The following is a 21,024-nucleotide window of genomic DNA, read 5'->3' as shown; positions in this document are numbered from 1 at the left end:
GTAACTTAAAACAAGCTTCTGTTTCTTGCTGAAAAGTTAGTAGTAAGTTAGTTTTGTCTTATTCTGAGTGTAATGAGATATTTGCGCTAGAAATTGGTCAAAAATACTTAGTAAGATTTTGTGTTTTTTCAGTGAACAGAAATAAATACATTTATATATCTAACAAAATATTTAAACATCTTGCAGATGTCTGTTGGTCTGTCACAAAAAAATAAGTAAAATACAAATTTCATGCTGATGGTTGTGAATTTTCTGAAACGTTTTGTGGGGTTAGGATACATGTCTCCACATCCATCTCCAATGGGAATCCATGAGCACGCCTCCAGCCCCATGTCCGGAGGTGGAGGCGGGCCGACCCCGCCCCACATGCCTCCATCCCAGCCCGGCCCCATGATGTCCATGGACCCTCAGGGAGGCATGGCCAGCATGTCGGGGATGGGCCAGCCAGGGCGTGGCCCCTCCTCCTTCAGCCCCGTCCAGCTGCAGCAGCTCAGGGCGCAGATCCTGGCCTATAAGATCCTGGCCCGCGGGCAGCCGCTGCCCGAGAACCTCCAGCTGGCTGTTCAGGGCAAAAGGAGCCTACCCACGATGCAACAGCAGCAGCAGGCGCCGCTGCCACCGCAGCAACAGCCACAACAACCACAGCAGCAGCAGCAGCCGCCGCCGCAGCAGCAGCAGCAAGCATCTGGTGCTAGCCCATACAGGCCTTCAGGTAGGAACCAAACGGGATAATATGACGGTTTTCTGGCCGATCGCCGATCACCAAACCTCATCTGCTGATTCTGATTTTGGCTGATACCAGTTTTTTTAGTCTGAAATGTTGCAAAATCTAACAAGAAAGTTGCCGAGTTGGCGACAGTGAAGTGACTGTTCTTAAACTGTAAACATGCAGACCTGACCTGGTGGACCGGTCTGTCAGTCAAACCTCTCACTGCACAGCAGAAGAGACGGCGCCTGATTTTTAGACCTTCGCCGAGGTGGACATGGCTGGACAAGCAAATATCATCTGGTCACCCAAAATTAAGAAAATCGTCGCTGATAAATTGACCGACCGATAAATCGGTGCACACATGATCAAGTGAAAACGTTACATTTCAAAATGTTGGTTAGTGTTTCATTAATTATGGTTCAGAAGCAACTTTAACCAGATTTAAAGGAACTCAGTGTTTCAGCTGTTCTGCAGTTTTCTGGAAGTTTGTTCATATTTGTGTTGCACAGAAGCTGAAAGCTCCTTCTCCATGTTTGGTTCTGGTTCTGGATGCAGAACCAGGAGACCTGAGAGGTCTGGAAGGTTGATACAACAACAGCAGGTCTTTAATGTACTCTTACTTACTTTGCAAAAAGTGTTTGCAACATTTAACACTGCAAAAACAAACATGTTTTATTTTTTATTTTATTTATGCAAAATAAATAAGCAGAAACAACAAATAAAATGAATTATGAAGTCTCTTAGTTGAGGCTAAAATACAAAACTGAAAACTTTTATCAACCAGTTTTTGGTAGAAAGAGAAAAGAGAAGAACAATAAATTATGCAAATAGAAATTATTGGTTGTTTTAATTGATCATGTGATTAGTTGATGTATTGAAATAAGTCTAGACATTTTTTATTACCTAAAGTTTATAAAAACATTATTTAATTTCAACAATAATTTATTTTTCTTGCAGCTCTTGTGAATATATTTCCTTCTTTTATCTGTTTTCCACTTTATAAATGACACAAATACTCACAAATGCATGCAATAATAAAAAAGAACATAAGTAAATGAAGTAAGTTTTAATACATATGGCTACAACTGGTAGCTTTCTGGGTATTTTACATCTCCAGCATTTATTTTAAAAGTCAGAAAGCATCTCCTGGTTGTTGCTGTTTCCTTCAGCCCACCTTGACATTTTCAGAAAACTTGTACAGTTGCGTGTTGGATCTAACTGGTTATGTCTGACAGGAATGTCGATGGCTCCCATGAGCGGCCCCCAATCGAGCCCCTGCCCAACACCAGCACTGCAAGGACACAATCAGAGCACCGGACCCAAGCCTTGGACTGACGGTGAGTCCTCAGGCTGGCGCCGGTTTCTGTTCCAGCCTCAGCAGCTTTTATAAGCAACATGTTTCTCAAATATTTGTTAAAACTGTCTCTTTGTCATGTGAAACAGAAAAGCTCCTTCACCGGCACATCATGTACACGCTAAAGATTAGCGAAGGACAAGATCATTAAAAGTCTTATGTTTTTTTTCCAGGTCAAGCTAGTGACAATCAAGCACAGAAGCACCTAACCCCGGTCCCCAGCGGCCGCCCGTCTCCCGCTCCCCCCCAGGCGCCTGTAGGGGCCCCGGGCCCCGTCCCTGGGAGTTCAGGGGCCGTTCACCCTCCAGGGCAGCAGGTGTCGCCCATGCTCCAAATGCAGCAGAAGCAGAACCGGATCACTCCGGTCCAGAAGCCCCAAGGGTTGGACCCGGTGGGAATCCTGCAGGAGAGAGAGTTCAGGTAGAGTTTGGACCAGAGCCACAGGGTCACTGTTCTCACTTTTCTTGGGAACAAAAATATAAAATATCACATTTTATTAGTCTAAAATGTGAAAACTGAAAATGAAGATGGAGATCTGGAACAAGGCTTCCAGAATTCTAACACACTGTTAGAGTTCTGCTTTTAAACTCAGAATGAGCAGCATTGAAATGCATTAAAATTCATTACATACATTAAAGCTTATTAAAATGCATTTCTATGAGATGTAGCTGTTTATCAGAGGAATTAAATTCTCTGGAGTTTAAACTGAAATAGTTGAAAATAAATCACAAAACAAATCTGCGTCCCTTCAGCGTGATGGAGGTGAAGTGTCTGGTGGAGGTCCTGTTTAGTCTGAATTTGGATAAGCACTTTATAAACTTAGTTCATTTATTGTTCAGTCATGATGAATTTAATGAACATGGGAGAAATGAATATAGTTTTGGCATCTGAAGGTCAACAGATTAGGATTTGAACTAATCTGTAACAGACATGGCCAACAGAATCTGATTACAGGTCAGTTTGTGACGATGGTACATGCGTTACAGATGTTGCTGTTTTTGCTGACTGTTTCCAGACTTAATTTAGTTTTTTATTCTCTTTAGTTTCGGTTATTCCCCAACAATCTGTGATTAATGTCTCCATTCTGCCGTTGTTCCTTCTCATCGTTGACCAGCGGTTGCAATAATCGTAAATTGAAAATGTGTTTCTTGCGATAATTCCTAGTGATTTCTGTTTTCTAAAAACGTTGACGTGTATTCTGTGGCTTTTTAACGGTGTGATGGTCTCCGTCAGGCTGCAGGCCCGGATCGCTCACCGGATCCAGGAACTGGAGAGTCTGCCCGGCTCTCTGCCGCCAGACCTCCGAACTAAAGCGACGGTGGAGCTCAAGGCGCTGCGGCTGCTCAACTTCCAGCGGCAGGTAGGACAGCTGAACCTACATGAAACGTTTTTGGCCTCCAGTTCGGAACAGGAACTGAAATCCAGCAAATCTTTGTTTTTCTGACAACAACAAAATAATGAACAGCAACTTTTACAAGAAAATGAATCAGATTTTCTTCAGGACTGCCACTAAAAACTACTTTATTTTCCATTTAAAAATGACACATTTTTCTTAAAGGCAAGTTTTTCTTTAACAGTTTTTATTGCAAACCAGGACATAAAATGAAAAAGAAAAACATTTGCTACAGTGCTTTCTCTAGCATGAAGATTGTTCAGCCATGAATGCAACCGTTTCCCCGCTTTACTTAAACATCTCCTCTGCTGTCACACTTTTTCTTCTTGTGTTTGGAAAAACGTAAAGTCATGTCATCTTTTCGATCTTCTCCAACGGAAGACGGCACGCGACTCGTGCGCGTGCTGTTGAATCCAGATCTTCACTTTCACTAAATAAAAAGTCACATTTTGTTTTGTTTCTCACTGTCTGAAGTTAAATCAGATTAATCTTCTCTGTTTTAGGTTAGTTGGAATTAACATATTTATTTCTAATGACAAATACCAGAAAACATTTTTTAGATATTTTTTGTAACTTTCTTCATTATGAAATGCCTCTTTCCATTTTATTTCTTTTTACTGATAAAAATTTTATGCTATAGCTGTTTTCATCTAATTGTCGTACAAATTTTGGGCAAACTTTTCAAACGTCGTAAAAAAGAGAAAAAAGAAAATGATACTTAGGCGTGTTTCCATTAATCAGGCTATGCAAAGCTCAAACATTTATAGAAATATGGTTAGTATTATAAAAAATTAACATAACTAGTGGTTGTTAAATGTTGACACCTCCATTGTTATGCATGGCTATGATAAACAGGAAGTACAGGTTGCTAACTAGCATAGACCATAAATCTCAGAAAAATCGTCGTCCCCTCAATGATGGACGTTTGGACTTACTAAGAACTGAGAGCCTCAAGATTTTGCGAAGTGAAGTCACTTATTTCAAATTTCAAGCCCTTTTGAATGTGATACTTTATATAATGTGCATAAAAAAAGCATTGATGGAAACTTTTTTTCTTATGCAACCGGACGTAACGTCCAGCTGAGGCAGGATGTGGTGGCGTGTATGAGGCGCGACACGACCCTGGAGACGGCCCTCAACTCGAAGGCGTACAGGCGCAGCAAGCGGCAGACGCTCAGGGAGGCGCGCATGACGGAGAAGCTGGAGAAGCAGCAGAAACTGGAGCAGGAGAAGAAGCGGCGACAGAAACATCAGGTTGAGCCGTCTGAGCTGAACGCCTAGCTTTCAGTGCGAAACGGTAAAAATCCTGAAGATTTTTAAAGCTTAATCGTTGTTGCTTGGTTTGCAGGAATATCTCAACAGTATTCTCCAACATGCCAAGGACTTTAAGGAGTACCACCGCTCGGTGTCCGGGAAAATCCAGAAACTCACCCGCGCCGTCGCCACCTGGCACACAAACACCGAGCGGGAGCAGAAGAAGGAGACGGAGCGGCTGGAGAAGGAGAGGATGAAGAAGCTGCTGGTAAGTCTGTGGCCACATCATCTACAGAAGAACAAAGACAAATAATTTCCCTCGAGGTTTCGTTAAATTATGTCTTATTCAACGCGCTGTGTTTCAGCCGGAAGATTATTTGTGTTGCACAACGCTCTGACTTCCACCAGTGAGCTGCTGACAAATGCTAAGTGCTGTTAGCAGCTGTGGAGGAAGACGCACCGCCGAAAAGAGAGCGCTCACTCTGGGAAATATTATTTCAAACTTTTATCACTTAAAATTACTTCCAAACTTAACTTTGCTCTCTTTAGGCTTTGGAGTATAATCCTCCCCGTTTTTAGATTTGCTTAATATCTTCTGGCTCCGTTTTGTTGCTTGGTGGTCAAGAAGTGTAATAATGTATAAAAAATAATAAAACATAGATTACCTAAAAAAAAAAAAATTTTTTTTAGATAAAAAAGTAGTATGAAAGGCAGTACCTCATTTTAATCTTGCTTTTTAATTTTTAAAATTTAATATGAAATGTTTTATTTCTCACTGAGAGTTGTTCGTATTTTAAGCAATGAAATAGTTTCTTAAAAAAAGGAGCTGAATTATTTATTTGTTACTACCAAAGGGGGAAATTACTATTACTAATAAAAGGGTTTAGAACAGCCATAATTTGAATCCATTGACAAATTTTAGGATTTGTCTCCTGGATGTTTTTTTAATAGTTTTAGATGTTTGCAGACAGAGATTAGGAAATTGTATCCGTCTTGAATTTGCGGCCTTTTGAGAGGCTGCATTAGGAGTCTGAAGGGGAACTAACTCCCCTCCTGTCACCGTCTGTCCAGGAAGAGGATGAGGAAGGCTATCGGAAACTCATTGACCAGAAGAAGGACAAGCGTCTGGCCTACCTGCTGCAGCAGACAGATGAATACGTGGCCAACCTCACCACTCTGGTGTACGAACACAAAGCCGCTCAGGCTGCCAAGGAGAAGAAGAGGAGGAAGACGAAAAAGAAGGTGGGAAGAAGTTTTGGGTTTGTTCTTTACTTCTGACAAGGCGCTCAATTCCAAAACCAAGGATATATATTCTTTTTTAGAAAATATTTCTGTAACTCTATTAGCCTCCATTTGCAGTAATCAGACAGAAAATGGGCAAAGAAAGAAGAAGGTGGAAACATGCAGCAAAAGGCACCAAAACTATTTATTGTTGATGAATTTGTTGGTCTTAACCGTGATGTTGTCTACGTAAAACATACTGTATTTTCCGCACTATAAGGCGCACCGGATTATAAGGCGCACATTCAATGAATGGCCTATTTTAAAACTTTTTTCATATATAAGGCGCATAGAATAGACGCTACAGTAGAGGCTGGAGTTACGTTATGCATCCACTAGATGGAGCTGCACTAAAGGGAATGTCAACAAAACGGTCTGACTCGGATCGGCGAGGAGAGCCTTCTGCAACTGGGCCGGGGTGTGACCGAACGATGGTCACCCGTCTCCGTTCGCGCACAGCATGTTGGTGGAGAACATGGTGCTAAATGACCTGCAGAGACCTGATTATCAGGTCGGTAGGTAGATAGGTCAGTCAAACTTTATTAACAAACCAGCGTTCTGACAACTATCCCAGCATGCACCACGCGCTTCTTCTTCTACGGGTGAAAATGAAGTCAGCGGCTGCTTACCTTAGCTGCTAGACCTGTTGTGGTTCAATATTGGTCCATATATAAGGCGCACCGGATTATAAGGCGCTCTGTCGGCTTTAGAGGAAACTGAAGGTTTTTAGGTGAGCCTTATAGTGCGGAAAATACGGTAAATTAAAAATACATCGTTAATCTTGTTTGTTTTGAGCAGTTTTTTTGCACACTTCCACTAATAGCAGAGCTCCTTTATCAGTTAGCATTTTGCTAACCTTTAAAACATCTAGCACAGTTAGCTTCCCCTACATTTATTCTTCTGCATAAATTTGAAAGCTCAATTTTGTTTTAGTTTTTCTGAACTTAGCTTGACATCCACGTTGACGTTTTGGCTATCAGCTGTTAAAACTTCTTCAAGCAGCTAAACGTTTACATTCATGCTCTTGTTTTGAAGTGGGTGAGAATCGTTTACTCAGCAGTTTTTCTTTTTCATTTCCAGAAGGTGGAAGGAGACGGTGAAGGTACCAGCGCCATTGGACCGGACGGCGAGGTTAGTCAAATACGACTGATGGGTTTTTTTCCCCACCTTTTGTTATTCATATTAAAGTTGTCTTTTTTCTGAAATGTTGGTCATGTACTGCTGGAGGTGAATATGCAGCTCTGCTCTGCAGAGCAGAGAGAGAACATTTTAGTGACTGTTGATTCTTTATTTTTCTCTCATTAGTGATAAATCTTTAAAAGATCCGTTAGCTTTTTTCAATATGAGTGAACCTGCTGAGTTTAGTTGTGAATTTAGCAGCTAAATGTGGTGTCGTTTAGAGCTGAGACCAAAACCAACTCAGAAAAGCAGGGAATATTGCATCGATTGGATTAAGAGACTTCAATCCAACTCCAAGGAAGAAATATATTTTTCTACTTAGAGCTGAAGTCTAAAGTTTCAGTTTTCTGTTTGTCCTGTTTTAAACAAACAGCTTAATTCCTTGGTCTTAACCTGTTTGCCTTTTTATCATATGCATCTTTAGAAATAAAAACCTGTCAGAGTTTTTGTGAAGCTGCGTAGCGTTTGCTTGGCTCACAGCGTCTCGTTGTGTTGCAGCCAATGGATGAGAGCAGCCAGATGAGCGAGCTGCCAGTCAAAGTGATCCAGACGGAGACTGGGAAGGTCCTGCAGGGGACCGACGCCCCCAAGTCCAGCCAGCTGGAGGCTTGGCTGGAGATGAACCCTGGGTGAGAAGCCGTACTGTTACGCTGAGCCGGTATCGGCTGCAGAAACCTTGACGACATTTCGCTGAGCTTCATCTGCTCTGAGCAGAACGGGCAGATTTATATGGAAATGAATGGAAATGGCAAACCAGGGCAGGATCACTGTTTCTCTACTACTGCTGAATTATTTCAGTGGCTTCAGTTTGTAAAAGTCAAAGGTTTCTTATGCTGTCTGGAAAAGACTAGAGTCTGAAAAATGTTTAAACATGCATTTGAGATGGAAAGTTTAGTTCTTTCCTGACTCATTTTAATCTTGTCCAGAGCAGTCTGTGACTTTTAGCAGACTGTGTTTTTGGCTGTGACAGGCAGAAAGGATAAACCGGAGCTCTGCTGCGTTACGTTCAGCCTTCCTGGGATCTGCTGGAATCTAACTCGGTTTAAAAGCATCAGCCTGAATGAGCACCAGATGCATTTCTGTAGAAAGTTTCCTTTTAAACAGCTTCTTTGACCTCTTTATGCTCCGTCTGACATCACTTGGAACGCATCACTGATCCTGAAAATGGCTAAATTTGATGCGGCTTCTCACAGTAATAGCATCCGCACCGCAGAGTGTCGTCTTTTAAGTGTGGCGCGTTCACTGAATACGCGCTCGTCAAGCTGAAAATCTGCCCATACCGTCCTCTAGCAGAAATAGTTTATCAGACGGACACCAAAGTAAATTAAATTAGCAGTACATCCTTTAGTGTTTAGTTTTACTTCATCACATCTGAATTTCTGTACAACTCATCGACCACATTCGCTGTCAGAGAACCAACTCATGAAAACGCGCTCACTCAAAACTAAAAAGAAATCATTAAATATTTTTAGGGAGAAGATTTGAACCTGTCTTCAGTTAGAGATGCAGATGATATTCAGTTGGTCACATAATTTTAACCAAATGAAAAGGTCTAAACTCCACAGTTTGTTAAAGTTCTGAGACGCCGTTTAATGGTGGATTTTCTTCAATTAAATGAAGATAAAACTGGAATATTTATCTTTGCGCCACAAAAATGCATGTATAAGATAAAGGAGACGCTTGGACTGCTATTCTTTGGTTCCTCTCTTGAGAACCATCTAGTTTTACTTTGGATGCAAAGTCTCTGTTTCATTCTTGTTTTTAATCATTGTTAAGCTAATCTGCATTGTCTCACGTCATGAACTGGGAATAATTATTCATCCTTTTGTTTCAAAACAATTGGAATATTGAAATGAATTATGCACAAGCCTCATCAAAACCTCCTGAGAGCAGTTTCAAAGTAATCCGATTACTGCTGACAGGTTTCTGGTTTGTTTAAGAGTCTGTTATTGACTTGCAGAGACGCAGGCGGTTCAGAACGTTTCTGCAGCCAGATGTACACAGCAGATCCCTGGTGTTCTGCCGGCGTTCTGCTTAGGTTCTGCTGGCGTTCTGACGTTCGGCTGCGGTTCTACTGGCGTTCTGCCGACGTTCTGCTGGCGTTCTGCTGACGTTCGGTTGCGGTTCTGCTGGTGTTCTGCCGACGTTCTGCTGGCGTTCTGCTGATGTTCCGCCGGCGTTCTGCTGATGTTCCGCCGGCGTTCTGCTGACGTTCCGCCGGCGTTCTGCTGACGTTCTGCTGGCGTGCTGCTGGCGTTCTGCTGACGTGCTGCTGGCGTTCTGCTGCGGTTCTGCTGGCGTTCTGCTGGCGTTCTGCTGAGGTTCCGCCGGCGTTCTGCTGAGGTTCTGCTGATGTGCTGCTGGCGTTCTGCCGAGGTTCTGATGGCGTTCTGCCGAGGTTCTGATGGCGTTCTGCTGACGTTCTGCTGACATGCTGCTGGCGTTCTGCTGACATGCTGATGGCGTTCTGCTGACGTTCTGCTGAGGTTCCGCCGGCGTTCAGCTGACGTTCTGCTGATGTTCGGCTGCAGTACTACCGGCGTTCTGCTGACGTTTGGCTGAGGTTCTGCTGATGGTTCCCCATGCTGAAGTGAAGAAACGAGGAGATGGAGCGTTCTGTTCAGTGGCCTCCAGAATCTGGATTTCTCTTCCTTTGGATTTAAAATTGGTCGACTTTAAAAGCCAGTCCAAACAAAAACATTTCACATCTGCTTTTTATGTACTTGTGCTTTTATTAGGGTGCACCATTGAATCGCCTGTGATTACTTTCATTTTGAGTGAGCAGCTGATACTTCAATATGAAACCAATCTCATCTCTGACTCTTCTGTAGAATAATGCAAACCAGATGTGAAATATTGAGCCGTTACAGATTCTGAAACAGCTCATAGTGGAGATGTCAAAAAAAGCTTTGAAATGATTCAGTATTTAAATCTCTAGAGTGGCACAAAATTTACTGGAAACATTAAAAAAGTAAGTTTGTAGGAACCTGATGATCTATCCTACACACAGCCTGGATGCAGATTGTTCTGGTTTTAAACCAAACGGTGTGCAGCCGTTCCTCAAGATGTTTCTGCTTCTGTCTGATTTCTTATCTCTTTGCTGATGGTGGAAACTTCCTGTGTCCGTTTTTGTTCTGACCAGGTATGAAGTCGCTCCTCGTTCAGACAGCGAGGAAAGCGGCTCAGAGTTCGAGGAAGAGGTCAGTGGCCTTCATCAGCATCATGTTTCATCCTCAGTTCTGCCATGCTTTGAATCAGCTGCCTGCTGTTTGTATGTGAGCAGGTTGCTCCACCAGGGGGCGGTAGCTGCAAGCAGTTTTAATTCTTAGCCTTTGATATGTTTGGACTCTGTTTTAATGATCTGCTTTCAATTTGGCCTTATCAGGACGAAGAGGAAATGGGCAAGGCGGAAACGGAGGAGAAGAAGAAAACTGATCCCAACGGAGACGAAGTGGCTGAGAAAAACACCAAGAACATCATCGAGTACTGCATTTGTTTTTCATTGTCACACATATTACATTTTAGCTCTGAGAAAACACGAGTCCAACGCAGGCATAATGAAGTTAAAGAAGAGTCGGACGGGAGCGAAAGCACTTCAGCTGTTCTCTTCCTCTGCACGCGTTCAGGACGGCCAAACAAGACGTGGACGATGAGTACAGCGTCCCCACTGGGCAGACCAGCTCCCAGTCGTACTACGGCGTGGCACACGCCGTCATCGAGAGGGTGGAGAAGCAGTCGTCTCTGCTGATCAACGGCATGCTCAAACAGTACCAGGTAAACATCCAACCGCCTCAAATGTTGAGAGCCAATCCACTTTTTTCACTTCCAAGGCCGATAAGCTGAGGTACACGAGGTTTCTGTCCACCACAAATCTGCAACAAACTTCCAGAAAACTGCAAAACAGCCGAAACACTGAGTTCCTTTAAATCCAGACTAAAATCCCACCTGGTTATAGTTTAGAGCTTTTGAACCGTATTAAATGAAACATTGAGAACATATTTGATGTGTATGACTCTGGTGAAGGCAAAATGTAATTTTGAGTTTTTATGTAAAGAGGCTTAAACTTGATTAATTGAAACAGCTGAACCAGCTTAAAACGTTTCTGAAGACATAAATGTACCGAATTACATTTTTATTTGATAACTCTGCAGCAGTACAGCACACTTAAACACTTAAATACCAGAAAAATACACCAACAAACCTTTCAGTCGGTTCAGAAAGTGGAATTGGGAATTCTAAATATAATGTAAAATAAATAAATAAAGCATGACGTCACTCAGGGCACAAAGCGTAGAACTAGACAGAACAGATCTGCACTCTTGGATTAAATTAGCCGTTTACTTGGCTGAACTGAATCCATCTGTTTTGATTCCTCTTGAGCTTTTCATGTTTTCTCAGAAACTCAAACCTCAAATAGGCTTGTTGGGGTTTTTTGTGTCGCAGAACGACACAAAGCAGTGATTAAGAGGGAAGATGAAGAAAATATTTCCTTTTTATGAGTGAAACCTTCTAAGTGGGAGTTTGGTGTGAATTGGAACTCAGCCTTCTGTTCTGCGAGGAGAACAAAAGTAACAAACGTCATGAAGAGCAGCAGACGGCTGAGGCATGAAATCTGAAAACAAATCTAAAATAATTTGTCTTCAATTTTAAAATCCCCCCAAAATTGTCAGACTGCTTTCAGCTTCATCTGCAGTCATTTTCCCACTTATTTTCCTGTTAAAACGCTTCGCCGGCGTTGGAAAAGCAGATTTTTACGGAGTCGTACGTCGTCCTGGCAGTAATCGGTCAAAAAGACAGTTGCTTAACAGAAAAGACACACAGTGGTGACAGTAATGGAGAAGTCATTTCTGCTCGTTAAGACGGATTTTAAAAGCCTGTTGGAGTTAACAAATAAATGTCTTGATTCCATGAGTGAAAGAGCCGGCTGTCATTTAAAATTCATTCAGCGCACACAGTGCAGCGTGCGCTTATGTTGCCGCATCTGCTTTTAGTTTAATTTGAAACGGAAATTTCATACTGAAAAAAAAATAATCAACTTTTCTAAAAGTTGAAAAACTGAACCACTTGCAGTTTTTCAGCTCTGAACTGCAAAAGTTAAAAGTCTTAGATTTCCCAACCCAAACTTCGAATTCCCAGAAAATGCTTTTAGAAATTATTTATTTAATGTTGATTTTTTTTCGCTCCCTGAACAAACTGAAGGGAAATGGGTAAACAACCTGATCGTAACAGAAATCTGAGCCACATAGTTTCTGTTTAACTTTAATGTCCAAGCATTTAGGGTGAAAATGTCCATTACATGGAAATTGACGGTGAGGATTCAACCTAAACTGGGAATCCAGAGTCGATGCCTGCAGACCCTGCTGGGCTTTTACTGGAGTCCTGCTGGAGGTCGGATCCTGTCGGATAGTAAGGCCTCCACTCTGCTGAAACACCGTCACACACATCACCTTTCAGAAGCATAAATTAACCCTGATGGGCCGAGAGAAGCAGCTTTATCGTCCATCACTGATGGGAGCTGATGATGCAGGTTGTGCGTCAAATTTATGGGTCTACCAGAAATGCTGGATTCACAAGGTTCCGTCCTGAGGATAAAATAAATGATTTATTGTATATTATTACATTTTATGTAATTAATTAATCTAAATTATTGACATATTAAAGTTCTGGCTACAGTAATTTGTGATGCCCGAATCTTTTTGTTGAATCTTGATGAGATGACCAGAGATAAGCAGGCAGATACTTTTAAAATCTGATTTAGTTTTTCTTCTCCATCTTTGATTCAGTTTTAAACTTAACAATAAAAGTTGGGGGGAAGTTTTAATGCTTGTAGTCACATAATCTCCTCATTCTGTGTTTGAGTCAGAGATACGAACCTGCAGCACATTTCTGTCTTTTACGGTTCATGTGTTTTCTTGCTAATGAGCTTTTCTGTCTCTAGACATTAAAAGAAACTTTTAAGAGCTCAAACAACCTGGAAATCTGTATTGTTCAGCAAAAGGCTGCTCAGTGCAACTCTAACATGAAGGGAGTAATCTGCTGGAGATTTGTGCTTTTAATACAAGTTAAGCAGCAGCCAGATCATTTGTTTAGGAAAAATTGCATCTAAATAATCCTCATATTCTTAATTAGCATATAAATTATGCGAAGCTGGCTGACCGTAGCCTAGTTTTGTGGTTGTTTGCATCCATTAGCATAATGTTTTGCGGTTCAGTCAGACATCTGGATCCTTCTGGAGCCGTTTAAGCCGATGCCCATCTTGTCCTGCGTGTCTGTAAATGAGTTTTTACCTGTTGGAGGCAGTCAGGTGTGACCAAGCAGATCTGCTGTGGTCGAGGTTTCACTGCTCAGGTGGAGGACGAACGACTAAACTGGGAGCAGCTCACATTATTTTTCCTTCAGCATCCAGTTGTCTCTCGGCACATCCCCCCAATTTACTGTTGGGTTGGTTTCCTGTGAGCGGTGCTGCTGCTCCTTAGGGATTCTCCAATAATTGGATCGCTTGTTTCCACTTCCAGCATCGATCTGCATAACAAACCTGCAGAATTTACAGAAGCAGTAATATTTCTATTTTTGTGCTAATATAAGAGCTGCCTTCTGTTTCTGGAGACATCGCTGACGGACGCGCTGATCGGAGACACCAGGTTTATAATTGGACCTCCTCTCTGCAGCCGCTGGCCTCCTTTTTGTTCCGTTTCATCATCCTGTCTTTTGTTCATTGTTATTTTGCAGCTTGTTGTTATTTTTCCACCTGCTTTATTTCTCTGAAACGCAGCAAGATGGAAAAACAAACGCAGCGGGCTCACCGGGAAAATCTTTTTTGGGGTAGAAAAACTGACATTCAGATTTTATTTAAATTCTGTTGTTTTCCCTTCAAACTTTCACCATAAAGAGTTCACTTTTTTGATCTTATTACACATTCACACCTCCACAAACGAGCCAGACGTTCTATTCAAACAAACTAGAGTTGAGCTACAGAGGACTAAACAGAGCTGGTTTATCTGCAGTGTCATTTTCTGCGATAGAAACTTTGCAGCTCTGCGTGTCGGCGTCTGAAATGTTTTCTTGTTTGTATTTTTTTAAGGTCCAGGGTCTGGAGTGGATGGTGTCCCTCTACAACAACGACCTGAACGGCATCCTGGCTGATGAAATGGGCCTGGGGAAGACCATCCAGACCATCGCCCTCATCACCTACCTGATGGAGCACAAGAGGCTCAACGGCCCCTTTCTCATCATCGTTCCTCTCTCGTAAGCCGTCCTCAGCTTTAGCGCAGAGCTGTCGCAGTGACAGCCTGCTGCTACAAACACACAGCAGGACAGGATGTTTTACTGGAGTGAAGTGGTGAATCATTGTTTCACCATTTTATACAAATACAAATCTAAACTGGAAAGGGGGAAGTGATGCTTTCAGCAGAGATAACCTTGATTCCTTTTTGTTCTCTTTAGTCCAAATGGAGGGAGGGAGAGCCTAATTTTAATGAAACCTTTTGTTAGAAATGTCTTCATGTGAACTGAAATCCTCCGGCCATCTTGGAGGATTCTTTCTGTCTGATGTCTACAATTTTCTCTGAACCTTGGTTAAAGTCGTCCAATTAGGTCGCCGATCCTCTGCAGTAATCTTCGAGTGTCTCTCCTCTCTCCTTCCTGTATCTTTGCACATGATTGATTCGAAGTGGCTCTTAAAGTAATTTAAGCTGCTGCCTTTGAAGACGGAGTGCTCCGGGTTCACCATCCACACCATCCAGTGATGAAAGTTAAAGCTGAAACGTTTCATTTTCTCTTTTTCAGGACTTTGTCCAACTGGGTTTATGAACTTGACAAATGGGCTCCTTCTGTGGTCAAAATTGCTTACAAGGTAAAATCAGACCTGTTGTTTTGTTTCACCTGAGCTGTTTTTCCTTTGTTTTTTTGCCAACTTTATTTTTTTTCTGTCTTTTCCATTTAAGGGAACTCCTGGTCTACGTCGGGGTCTCGTCCCTCAGCTCCGCAGCGGCAAGTTTAACGTCCTCATAACGACGTATGAATACATCATCAAGGACAAACACATCCTGGCGAAGGTAAAAGACATCAAAGATGCTGAAACCGCTCTGAACTTTCAAGCTTTCACCTCATCTCTGTCTCAAAAAAACACACTGGTTCTGTTTGAAAAGAAATCTCTTATATTCAGTTGTTTTTCTTTGGTTTTTATTTCTGTACATTACAAAATGAATCCTGAATGAAATAATGAGTTTTGCAGCATTAAAAACATTAAGAGCATCAGTCTGTTTTTGCAATATTTAACTTTTGGCTTCAGTCAGAGCTTTGATGTCCCTAAGAATGAGAGCAGGGTTTTGATGGATAGAAATGTGAAAAACACTTGCATCTTAAAAAGGTGCATCTAAAAAATATCAGAAAATTATACAAAAAGTATTTATTGTACAAATTTATTAACTTAAAGTATAAAGTATAAATTTTAAGCATTTATTTCTGATGATTTTTTACAGCTAATGCAAATTGAGTCTCTCAGGAAACCAAAGTAGTAAAAATAACTGATATAAAAACAATATTTTATGGCTCCATTCGTTAATGGAGAACAATCTGCCATTAACAAATTATTATTATTATAATTATTTTTATTTTAAATATCTGAAATACTAAGTCACCATCCAACCTTGCTAAGCTGTCAGAGGTTTAGCAGACAAAGTCTTTTTTCTGTCCATCCCTAACCTGAAAATTATGGAAAAAATTCAATGTATTGTCTGGAAAATACGATGTTTTATTAACTAAGGCAAAGAACTTCAGGGCTAAATTTGATGCCATGGAATAATTTAGTTTTTTTCCCACAAAGTGCTTCTGTTCAGTTCTCTTCACCGCTGCTGTTTCGGAGCTTTTTAACGATGCTGCCGGTGTTTTCAGATCCGCTGGAAGTACATGATCGTGGACGAGGGCCACCGCATGAAGAACCACCACTGTAAGCTGACGCAGGTGCTGAACACCCACTACGTGGCTCCGCGCCGCCTGCTGCTCACCGGGACGCCGCTGCAGAACAAGCTGCCCGAGCTCTGGGCCCTGCTCAACTTCCTGCTGCCCACCATCTTTAAAAGCTGCAGCACCTTCGAGCAGTGGTTCAACGCGCCGTTCGCCATGACTGGAGAGAGGGTAACTGGTTCAACTGAGGCTCTTCTGACTCTTATAGTAGAAAAACCTTAAAATGGCTTTAAATTAACAGTTTTCCTTTTCAAATTTGAACTGTGGCTACAAACTTATTCTTCTTCTATTAAGGAAGTATAACTAATGAAGTACCACGAAATATCGCAGTAACGTTCTAAGTCCATATTGCCCACCCGTAGGCTGAATAATTAAAGATGTTTTTCATGCTGGTAAAGCTGTAACAAATAAACTTGTAATTCTGTATTGTTTAAAAAAAAAAGTTTTAATTTAGCTCAGCTGTTTTTCTGTAGTGATGAAAGTGGATCCCCAGTCAAAATGTCCAGGGATGCACATGGACAGCTGGTGCAGAGGCTCGGTCGGTTCAGGACTGGCTGCCCGGCCGGACTCTGAGGTTCTGCGTCTCGTCTGTTTCAGGTTGACCTTAACGAGGAAGAGACCATCCTGATCATCCGCCGTCTGCATAAGGTGCTGCGCCCGTTTCTGCTCCGCAGGCTGAAGAAGGAGGTGGAGTCTCAGCTGCCCGAGAAAGTGAGATGTTTACTTTTACGACATGCAAAATGTTCACTGCTGCTCGACCTTTAACCCCTTAACTGACACGATGATGCACCGCCGTCCTCATGGGCTTGTTGACATGTTAACGTTTTATAGGGTGACAGTGAAGGGCATTAAATCTCTGACATGTAGAGATGATCCAGAGCTCAGAATCCCCAAACTTTAATTTTATTATCTTTTATTGGTAAATATAAAATTTGAAAGAATGTTCAACAATTTCACTGAACTTCAATCCGGAACCGCACGGCATTCTGGGTAATGTAGGCAGAGGAAAGGCTTTAGCCACTCAATCTCTAGTTAATCTCTGCTAGTTTGGCAGTATGACAGATATTTAAAACAAAAAAACTAATCAATATGTATTGGTATTGATCTGAAACAACACTTAGAGGGTTCTACGTTCTCCAGCCCCGTTTGAAGTTGTTTCTCAAACCACCTTCAGACGTCATTGCCTTTACATTGGATGCGTTCCTCCTCTTTCTGACATCAGTGGTGGTGAAAAAAACCTTCTGAAATCTGGAGAAAATATTTTCAACAGAGAAACTTCATCATTGTTTTCCTCCTCCTCTTCATGGTGACGAAATGTTTTGGTGTGCTGATGCAAGCGATCCCAAGCAGCACCTGCTCCCTTCTGAGAGTTGTTGATCTTTATCTCTTATAAATCATATTTGAATCTCTGCCCAGCTGTCTCTTAGATGAACTGTCTCTTCAAATAATTGTCTTTACTGACCTTTTAGTGCCACTTTTGATCTTCAAGGGGAAACTGAAGCTGTCAGCCTTTAACTGCTGATCTGTGCAACTTGTGAGCTGCAGCTGTTAATTATTGACAGTGATGGGGTCGCCATGTCAGGAATGTGCAGTTTGGGGAAAATAACACACATATTGGGCTTCAGAGTGAACTAACTGCCTTATGAAGTTGTCAAAATAACTGTTTTGGTTCCTGCACTTTGTGTTTCCTGTTTTCTCTCTGTGCCGTTGAGCCAGAAAGTCTCCACTGTGCTGATAATCCCTCCTGTTTTGTACTCGTCAGGTGGAATACGTCATAAAATGCGACATGTCTGCGATCCAGAGGGTTCTCTACCGCCACATGCAGAAAGGCATCCTGCTGACCGACGGCTCGGAGAAAGACAAGAAGGTGACTTTTATCCTCATAATGACGCTTTCCTGCTGTTTTCACAGCACAGTTCTCTACAAGGACAGAAGCAAAGGTTAAAAACATTAAGAGCATCACACACACACATATATATATATATAAACACCAGAGCAATAGAGGCTCAGATCTACCACACCAGACAAGACCCAAGGTGTAGGTTGTGCAAAGAGGCCCCTGAGTCAACCAGCACATAACAGCAGGGTGGAAGATGCTGGCAGGGAAAGCGAACATGGAACAACATAACCAAGTGGCGGGCATAGTGTACAGGAACATCTGTGCAGAATATGGACTGGAAGCCCCGAGATCAAAGTGGGGAACACGCCCGAAGGTGGTGGAGAATGACCGAGCTAAGATCCTGTAGGACTTCCAGGTCCAGACAGACATAATGGTAATGGAGAACCAACCGGACTTTGTGGTGGTGGATAAAGAACAGAGGAAAGCCGTTGTGGTAGATGTAGCAATACCAAGTGACTACAACATCAGGAAAAAGGAGAAACTGGAGAAATACCAGGGCCTCAGGGAGGAACTGGAAAAGRCCTGGAAGGTGAAGACCACAGTGGTGCCTGTGGTCATCGGGGCCCTCGGGGCAGTCACCCCTCAACTGGAGCAGTGGCTCAAACAGATCCCAGGAACAACATCAGACATCTCAGTCCAGAAATGTGCAGTTCTAGGCACATGCAAGATACTGAAGGAGAACCTCAAACTCCCAGGCCTCTGGTAGAGGACCTGAGCTCAGAGGATGAAACTGACCACCCACGGAGGGTGAGAAGGGAAAATATATATATATATATATATTCATAATGGTCTTAAATCTGAGTTGGTGAACCTGCAGAAACCCTGTCAGAGCAGCTGCTGTGAACAGTCACTGCTGGTTATTGTTGTCATTGTTAGTTTAGCTAAATTCACAACAAAGCGTAACAACATTTTTATTTTCTTCAGGGCAAAGGCGGCGCTAAGACTCTGATGAACACCATCATGCAGCTGAAGAAGATCTGCAACCATCCCTACATGTTCCAGCACATAGAGGTGAGCTCTGCTGGCAGGTGAGCTGATGTTCAGCTCCTTTACAGCTTTTCACTTTTCCTCCACGTAGAGTCGTCTGCTCACCGGGTCACAGTGGATGTTTGAGGTCTTAGAAGTTGGAGTTGTTTGTGTAGTTTTGTCGTCAGATCCTCGTTAAAACATCGTTATCTTCCATCTTGAACATTTTGGTTTGTTATCTTTGTTCATTGTTTAGATCAAGGTAATCCAAAATGCTCTGTTGTGTATTTTCAAAGCTCTTCCGAGTTCAGATATTTTTTTATTTTTAGGACTTCACACCTTTTCCTAATGAAAATCCAACTTTTTCTTTGATTCAGGAGTCTTTTGCTGAGCACTTGGGCTACCCGAATGGCATCATCAATGGGTAAGTTGCACATAAAAGAGCTCTTCTTTTCTACAGCATCACAGCTCATTTCATCATCTGACTTAAAAAGCATTGAATGTGAAAGAAGACGGCTCAATCAGGCACTAGAGTGAAAACGCAGCCGTACTTTCAGAGTTTAAACAGGGTTTGGTAGGACTGACCAGACATATTCTGCAGAAAGGCTCAAGGTTTTGTTTGATCTAATATTATTATTATTATCTTTAATGAGCCGTTATTTAATCAGTTTGCTAAAAACCAAAGCACAGACCGTCTCTGCTTCAGTGGAGATGTCTGAGTCAGATGGAAGAAATGAGAATGTTCCTGATCATAAGCTCATTGTTTTAGGGTTTTTTATGTGACATTTGCATTTCTTTTTACTGCTGAGCATTTTTAAAAGACAGATTTTCTTTAATATTTAAACAGGATTCTGCACATATTTGTTTTTTTAACATCTTGTAAAACTGATGTTTGTTTCATTTGTGTATTTAGGTATTTTTATTAGCACTTGGTTGCTGAGTGTTTCTGTTGGTCAAAATTAATTTACATTTGTATTTGTTTATTTTATATTACAACACTAAACATGTTGGCTGATTTTGTATATGTCTACATATCAATTTATTCTGGTGACTGTAAAAAACAACTCTGGTTTTAAGTGACATTAGTTTGATCAAATAAAAAAAGCACAAAACGTTTTCATTTGTCTTATATTACAAAGAAACGGCAGCTGAGCAGGTAAATAATTAACGCCATCCATCGTCTCCATCAGGCATGAGCTGTACAGAGCTTCTGGGAAGTTTGAGCTCCTTGACCGGATCCTACCAAAGCTCCATGCCACTGGACACAGAGTCCTGCTGTTCTGCCAGATGACGTCTCTGATGACGATCATGGAGGATTACTTCAGCTATCGCAACTTCCAGTATCTACGCCTTGATGGTAAGATCACACCTGTGAAATATGCCGAGTTCGCAGGTGTTTTACTGGTTAATTAGTGAACTAATTAATTAACTAACAAAGAGAATGTGCATTAACACTCTTGACTAATGTGCAAAATAAATTTATGTCAACAAATGGCTGCTGTCAGGATCAACCTGCACAAGACAGATTGTGGAAACATAAGAGCTTGTGGCTTGTTTATTGTTGTCATAGCAACTGCCATGACGGTTAGCTACGGATACCTACCAAGATGGCTGCCGGCTACAAAGAAAACGTCTCAAACATCAGTAAAATTTAAATTCCAATGAACATTTAACACGTGAACTGGGAGACATTTTAAATATCCAAAATAAAAAAACAACAAATAACATTAATTATGAAGTCTCTGTAAACAAAACTGTCCTTGAATAAAAGAACAAAACACCAGACTGAAAACTTTAGGCATCCAGCTTTTGGTAGAAAGAAAGAAAAAGGAAATTATTTAGTTTATTTTTAATTTATCCTGCAGTTAATTGATTTATTGCTTCTTGCTACAGACGCAGCTGCTAGTTGTGAATAATTTTATAAGCCTAATTGTAACAAGTGTAAATAGTTAGAACAACATATTCCTGCTTTTGCCAGTATATGTATAAATATATAGATATCATCATGAAGAGGAGCACAATAA

At 41.6% G+C, this 21,024-nt stretch overlaps 1 protein-coding gene across 1 annotated transcript in view; it reads left to right on the top strand.

Moving 5' to 3' along the window:
- smarca2 (SWI/SNF related BAF chromatin remodeling complex subunit ATPase 2) overlaps positions 1 to 21,024 on the top strand; it is a 40,729-nt gene that overhangs the window by 3,501 nt on the left and 16,204 nt on the right. The window contains exons 4-24 of the mRNA XM_008419373.2: positions 275 to 712; positions 1,945 to 2,046; positions 2,237 to 2,483; positions 3,297 to 3,423; positions 4,537 to 4,710; positions 4,805 to 4,978; positions 5,782 to 5,952; positions 7,072 to 7,122; positions 7,669 to 7,799; positions 10,313 to 10,370; positions 10,556 to 10,653; positions 10,797 to 10,944; positions 14,252 to 14,415; positions 14,956 to 15,022; positions 15,114 to 15,224; positions 16,063 to 16,305; positions 16,732 to 16,845; positions 17,897 to 18,001; positions 18,959 to 19,045; positions 19,378 to 19,424; positions 20,191 to 20,357. Coding sequence (XP_008417595.1) covers positions 275 to 712; positions 1,945 to 2,046; positions 2,237 to 2,483; positions 3,297 to 3,423; positions 4,537 to 4,710; positions 4,805 to 4,978; positions 5,782 to 5,952; positions 7,072 to 7,122; positions 7,669 to 7,799; positions 10,313 to 10,370; positions 10,556 to 10,653; positions 10,797 to 10,944; positions 14,252 to 14,415; positions 14,956 to 15,022; positions 15,114 to 15,224; positions 16,063 to 16,305; positions 16,732 to 16,845; positions 17,897 to 18,001; positions 18,959 to 19,045; positions 19,378 to 19,424; positions 20,191 to 20,357 — 3,024 coding nt within the window. The remainder of the gene's footprint in view (positions 1 to 274; positions 713 to 1,944; positions 2,047 to 2,236; positions 2,484 to 3,296; positions 3,424 to 4,536; positions 4,711 to 4,804; positions 4,979 to 5,781; positions 5,953 to 7,071; positions 7,123 to 7,668; positions 7,800 to 10,312; positions 10,371 to 10,555; positions 10,654 to 10,796; positions 10,945 to 14,251; positions 14,416 to 14,955; positions 15,023 to 15,113; positions 15,225 to 16,062; positions 16,306 to 16,731; positions 16,846 to 17,896; positions 18,002 to 18,958; positions 19,046 to 19,377; positions 19,425 to 20,190; positions 20,358 to 21,024) is intronic.

The sequence above is a fragment of the Poecilia reticulata genome, linkage group LG9 (assembly GCF_000633615.1).
Source record: "Poecilia reticulata strain Guanapo linkage group LG9, Guppy_female_1.0+MT, whole genome shotgun sequence".
NCBI classification, from domain to species: Eukaryota; Metazoa; Chordata; class Actinopteri; order Cyprinodontiformes; family Poeciliidae; genus Poecilia; species Poecilia reticulata.
The sequence above is the reverse complement of the archived record's forward strand: the minus strand, read 5'-3'. Positions and strand labels throughout refer to the sequence as shown.